Source organism: Littorina saxatilis, unplaced genomic scaffold, assembly GCF_037325665.1.
Source record: "Littorina saxatilis isolate snail1 unplaced genomic scaffold, US_GU_Lsax_2.0 scaffold_320, whole genome shotgun sequence".
NCBI classification, from domain to species: Eukaryota; Metazoa; Mollusca; class Gastropoda; order Littorinimorpha; family Littorinidae; genus Littorina; species Littorina saxatilis.
Window position 1 is genome coordinate 7,501 of NW_027127821.1, and position 6,408 is coordinate 13,908.

The window sequence follows — 6,408 nt, forward strand, 5'->3', positions numbered from 1 at the left end:
CACCTTTAAACATGTCACCCTTCTATATTGCATAGAGCACGTGGGCCTGCACAAACGAACTTTTAAAACAACAAATCAGCTATTTTCCTTCCTTCTCTCCATATCTGCAAAAACCATATACAGATTATTATTTTAGCGTCAACAAAGAGCCAATTATGCGCTAACCTAGAAAGAACAACAGAGAGTATTTCATTCCACAAACATAGACTCGTCAACAGCGTTAAATAATTATTTATTACCTCAACAGCCTAATGTAAGTAGCTCTCCTTTAAGCGAATCCGCTTCCTTTGTATGGCTTCCGTCCGTCGACGAATTTCCTGCCACACCCCCTCCTGTGCTGAATTTACTTTATGCGTTGGAATTTCTCTCCCGCTCAGCCAAGAAACCTGACGCCTCGTCGTCAGCCAACATGTAAACAGCGAAAGGTGGTCTCTTCTTGAAGTTCCTATAAGCCCTACTGTGCAAGCAGAACGGCACGTTGATATAAAGTGATGTATCTAACGTGTTGAAAACCATCAAACTCTTAGGAAGAAGACACCGACCCTCCTCTCTTGCTGCTGATGTTCAAGTGTGTCGTTTCATGTCTCTCTCAAACAACCTTGAAATCATCACGTGACTCCACGTGTCACGCATCCAGTTCAGTCCCAGTCGATTTTGCCCAGACAGCAAAAATCACCCACGTGGAACCCGGGCAAAACGAAATCCCCGTGCTCAGCTATGCTCTGTCAGCTAAACACAGCCCGTTGCCCAAAAGCACAGGCGCTTTCCATCACAATTTGAGAAAGGCACCCCACAGAGTGTTCCTTTCTCAATCCATGTCACTAGATCGTGACACTTTTGTCTGACTGTCTTGGTGACAATGATTCGCACCGTAACACAGATTTTTATTTTACTTTCAGATTCTCCACATCACAACGACGGTTATATTCATCCTATCTCTGTTGTCCCGGAACATTCCCGCAGAGAGTAACCAAGTCCTTGATTCTCAAAATCAGCTCACCTGTCGGATTCAGAAATTCTGCCAATTTGTAACTCAAAAGTACATTTCTGGCAGAGTAGGAGCTGTAACTGCGTCACAGTCGTGTATCTGAAGGGCTGCTTGTAGTTGTTGTTGTTGTTATTGTAAATGTTTTTGTTGTAGTTGTTGTTGCTGTTGTTGTTGTTGTTGTAGTTGTAGTTGTAGTTGTTGTTGTTGTAGTTGTTTTTGTACTTCTTCTTCTTCTTCTTCTTCTTCTTCTTCTTCTTCTTCTTCTTCTTCTTCTTTCTTCTTCTTCTTCTCATCGTCGTCTTTTTCTTGTACACTTTATGAGCTTTTAAATTGACATTGTGGTGATGGTTTTTCTTATATACATTCCTTGCATTTAGCGACAATTATAACTGGCTCTTTGGTTGTAATGCGTTTTTTTGGTGTTTAGATTTATATGGCTTTCCATGGCTTAGTTGTAGTGGTCTCTATGATGGTTGTAATAAACGTTCCGTTTCATCATGTTCATGTGTTTCAAGCTGGTTTCTTGAGTGATGGTTGTGTTGCTCTTTTTTGTATTTATTTTTTTCATTTGGGCGGAGAGGGGGGGGGAGGGGGGGGGGGGTATCTTCACAGCTGCAGCTAACAATCATGCCCGTGTTTATATACTTTGCGTACATACACAAAACAATACAGCTGTGAATAATCGGTTGTTTCGGTATAGTTCTCGTTTTATGCTTATTAAACATTTTTTGTAATACTGTGGGTTTTGTAAAACGCACCTCTTCAAGAAATACAACCCCTGATTTTGTTTTCTCAGTCCATCAGTAGGCTACATGTAGTGTATTTGTTGTTTTAGTGATAATGTATATAAACATCTAGGACTGTTTTCAGCATTGTTGATAACATGTTCTCTTTGATTAAGGGTATTCAGCTGGTATTTCCTTGTTTTTTACTACCTATTTTATTCATGTTTTAATTACTTAGTTAGTGGAAGAATCTTTTGTAATGTATGTTTGATGGTGTATGCTTTTAATTAAGCGTTGTTGACTATGAATGTAGATGTAAATGCTTGTATAACTCCGTTTAAATTACATATCTTAACCCGACTCACATTTAGCATTAACTTCAGATTAATAGCTTGGACACTGAACTACGCTTCACCCCTAAAGGGGAAGCAACCCCTTAAAAAAGAACGGCCTTGACCCAAACCAAGTTAACAAGAGTCAAGGTCATACCGCTCTCGCGACCTATCACGCGAGACCCACCCGGCGCCATGTTAGAACGTCACTCCTACTTCAGCCTCCGATCAGCTCGGACGTGTTTTCACAGCTACGCTAAAGGCTTTCAGCCTACTACTGTTTTTCAAGCAGTTTTTTCACCCCGTTCTACAGGTCCCTGCCTAAGCAAGATTGGGTGAGCTCTTTCTAATTTGTTCGGCTCCTGTTTGTTTGTGTCTTTCTCCGTTTTGCAGTCTGTTTCGTGTTTACGTTTCTTAGACTGTTTGTTTTCGTCAGCATGGCTGACAAAGAGAGAAAGAAGCCTCAGACTAGGCAAATGGCTGCTGAGTGTTCGCCTAGTAAGGTCACACATAAAGAGACAGGCAAAAGTACTACCGTCTCGGTTCATGATCCAGTTTCGCAAACTACCATGTCCGTTAATATTTCGGACCCCGATAGCCCAGTCATGCCTGTACTGAAAGAAGCTAAAAGTAAGGCTCCTTCAGCCAAGAAGAGACGTAGTGGTAAAGACAAGACTCGTGCGAAAGATGATTTTTCCTCCCTTTTTGAGAAGTTTTCTGTCAATATGAATAACATGTTTGCACAACAACAGCAGTTTGCAGCTGATTTGCATGCTACTCGTAAGGAGTTGCACTCGCTCCCAGCGGGAGTGGGCGGAGTGGCTTCGCTGGCTTACGCTAAGGTTCCGCCTTCATGCACTATCACGTCGGCCGACGTGCACGCAGAGCAGGGTGATTACTTCGTTCAAGGGGCGGTTTCACGCTCTTCAGGTTTGTCAAGTTCACCGGTAGCCAGGTTCTCTGGTGAAAGTGTTCATGTTAGGCCGGAACTAGTAGCCCCCCCGCCACGGCCGGGGGGTGAAAGTACGACTCCCCGGAGGCTATCGCTCTTAGCAAGCGGAACTCGGGGGGTCGACACCGGACAACAAGTTGGGCCGGAACTAGTAGCCCCCCCGCCACGGCCGGGGGGTGAAAGTTCGACTTTCCCAGAGGCTATCGCTCTTAGCAAGCGGAACTCACGGGGGGTCGACACCGGACAACGAGACAGTGTTACTCACAGGCAGACTGGTATGTCTCCGGTGAATGTAAACAAGTCTCAACTTCCTCCCTCTGGGCAGGATGCTGCTTTCGGGCAGGCTTTGCACGGTTCTTCCGTTTTGCAATCAGCCTCGCCTGTGGTGGATCGTTTTAGTGACGCAGCTAGTCACAGTGATTTTCACGGTCCAGCCACAGCAGATTCGGAGTTCGATGATTCTCACTCACTGTCTGAGGAGGAAGTCGATGTCAAGTTGTCACTCAAACTTAAACCAGCTATGGTTACTGCAGCTCAGGTGTCTGCCAAGTACTTCGCTGAAGGGGTGACAGCTACGACGAGCTTTGCGGCACCACCACCCTCAGCGGTGGGTGATTTCCGCCCTGCCTTAACGGAAGTTCAGGGATATCGTTTTAGCGAGTCTCCTTCTGTTGCTTACGAACTTTCCAAGGTGCTGGCTAGAACTTCGGGTTCTGAGAATAGCTTGCCTGTGGATACTGTGCCTTTACTGACTGCACACGGTCAGGCGCCTGATGCTGCTCAGCCATGGCTTGCCTCAGGCCAGTTACGGAAGGCGAGCACTTCGTTTCATGCACGCAAGTTTACTCTCTCCCGTCGTCACCACAGCCTTATTGAGACTTACGCTTTGCCGAGTGCACCGCTTCCGGTCACTCCGGAGTTGGCGAACCTCAGAGAGGATGTCTATCGTTTTGACAAACCTTGCACTTACTCCGAAGGTGCATTGATTGGTTTGGAGGAGACGGGAAGATACTCGTTGGAACTTGCGTCTCTTTCAGAGACACTTCTTAGATCTCTTTCTCGGTCGATCGCGGTGTCGTTGGATCCTTTCGAATTTCGAAACGACGCTAGCGTGAAAGACGTTCCCATACTCCTGGCCTCTTTGGCTAAGGTTTCAGCCGAACAAATGTCAGTCGCGGCACGGTTGTACGCACATGCGGTTTTCACGCGCAGAGACGCTTTCTTGTCTGGCTCTAGAATTCAAGACAAGTCTACTTTGGACTTGCTCAAGGTCTCTCCTTTCACAGAGGGGTCTTTGCTCGGTCAACCTTCACTTGACGCGCTTGACAAACAAACACAAAACGCTAGGGATTTAGCGATCGCAAAGCTTGCCCAACATGGTCTCGCTAAGCCTCAGGCCAAACAGCAGGGTCCACCTAAAGCGTCTTTCTCTTCTGCTAATCGGGGACGCGGCTCTCAGCATTCACAGTCCTCTTTTAGGGGTAGAGGCAGGGGCGCTCCTTACCCCAAGAAGAAGCCGTCTTTCGGCAATGCTAGGGGGTCGGGTCGAAAACCTAACCCCCAATGACGAGGCCCCGAGCTACTCATCCCCACAGCCCCCACCCTTTTGGTGGCGGGCGGCCCCTCCCGGGCCCTTCACTACTGGTTACAGCATGTAAACAGTCAGTGGATTGTGGGGATAGTACGTTCGGGGTTCAGGCTGCTCTGGAAAGAGCAGAAAGCGCCTCTTACCAGAACACCTCCTGCATTCAAGTTTCCGGCAAAACCAGAGGCAAAGGCCACAATTCAGTCGGAAATCGCTGCTCTTCTTCAAAAGGAAGCAGTGGAAGTTGTTTCAGACCACAACTCCCCGGGTTTTTACGGGAGGATATTCGTAGTCCCAAAGAGTTCGGGAGGGTGGCGTCCAGTCTTAGACCTGTCCCCATTGAACAAATTCCTCCGGGAGATTCGGTTTACCATGGAGACTCCCTTTTCCGTTCGGGAGGCACTCAGACCAGGGGATTGGGCAACATCAATCGATCTGACGGATGCGTATTTTCATATACTCATGCATCCGTCAGATCGAAAGTGGCTCAGATTTCGATGGGCAACAGAGATCTATCAGTTCAGGGCTCTCCCCTTCGGCTTGTCTCTGGCCCCTTGGGTCTTCACAATGGTGACACGACAACTTTGTTCCCTGGTCAGGCAAAAAGGCATTCGTCTGCGTGCATATTTAGACGATTGGCTCGTCCTAAATCAGAGCCAGCAGTCTTGCAGTCTTCACACGCAGGCAGTGTTGGATCAGGCAAACGATCTAGGTTTTCAGATCAACCAGAGCAAATCAGAGCTGATACCGTCTCAAAACTTCACGTACCTAGGGATGACATTCGATACGGTGGCATGGTCAGTCCGTCCCTCCCTGAGAAGAGTCAACAAGCTCCAAGACCTTCTCAGGTCCCTCAGGTCACAGAAGCAGGCCAAGGCCAGGGTCTTGGCGTCGGCCCTAGGTCAGATGGAATCTATGGCCACTCTCATTCCGCTGGGGAGAGTTTGCAAGAGGCCGTTTCAGGCTGCACTCAGCTCGGAGTGGAATCCGGCTTACCAGGGCTGGGATGTCTCTGTTCAGATTCACAGCTGGATTCGACAGACCACAAATCAGTGGTTGCAAGCAGACTTGTTTCTGGGAGTTCCGATTGTGCTTCCTCCTCCGGAGGTCGACATGTTCACAGATGCGTCTCAGGCAGGCTGGGGTGCTCATCTTGCACAGCTCACGGCCTCGGGGACTTGGCCCGAGAGTCAAGCCCAGTCTCACATAAATGTGTTGGAGTTAGAGGCAGCCTTTTTGGGGCTTCGGAGCTTCTTCCCTGCCGTTGTCGGAAAGCATGTTCGGCTACATACCGACAACACCACGGTAGCGGCTTATGTGAACAAGCAGGGCGGTTCACGGTCACAAACACTCTCAGTCAGAACTTGTCAGATTCTGCGGTGGTGTGCCCAACATCGGATCACTCTGTCGGCGAAGTTCTTGCCAGGTCGGCTCAACGTTCTAGCCGATGCTCTCAGCCGTTCGTCCAGTGTGTTGCACACGGAGTGGACGATCACCCACCATGCACTTCAGAGATTGTGGGTTCAGGTCGAAAAGCCTGTAGTCGATCTGTTCGCTACGAGGTTTTCCCGGAGACTACCGGTATTTGTCTCCCCGTTTCCCGATCCGGAAGCTTGGAAGACAAACGCTCTGGAGATCAACTGGTCGGATCTCACGGCGTACGCCTTCCCTCCGTTTCAACTGCTGGGCAGGGTACTCAGAAAGGCCGAGATGGAACGCCCGTCTCTCATTCTGGTGGCTCCAATGTGGACAAGCCAACATTGGTTTCCGGACCTGCTTCGTCTCACAGTAGGTCCTCCTATTCCGCTAAACCTAGAGAGGGGAGA

At 48.5% G+C, this 6,408-nt stretch overlaps 1 protein-coding gene across 1 annotated transcript in view; it reads left to right on the forward strand.

Annotated features, from left to right (window-relative positions):
• LOC138956189 (low-density lipoprotein receptor-related protein 5-like) overlaps positions 1 to 1,543 on the forward strand; it is a gene marked incomplete at its 5' end in the record, with an annotated part of 5,439 nt that extends 3,896 nt beyond the window's left edge. The window contains 1 exon segment of the mRNA XM_070327615.1: positions 900 to 1,543. Within this exon segment, the coding sequence (XP_070183716.1) occupies positions 900 to 970 (71 nt within the window).
• Between the last annotated feature and the right edge of the window lie 4,865 nt (positions 1,544 to 6,408).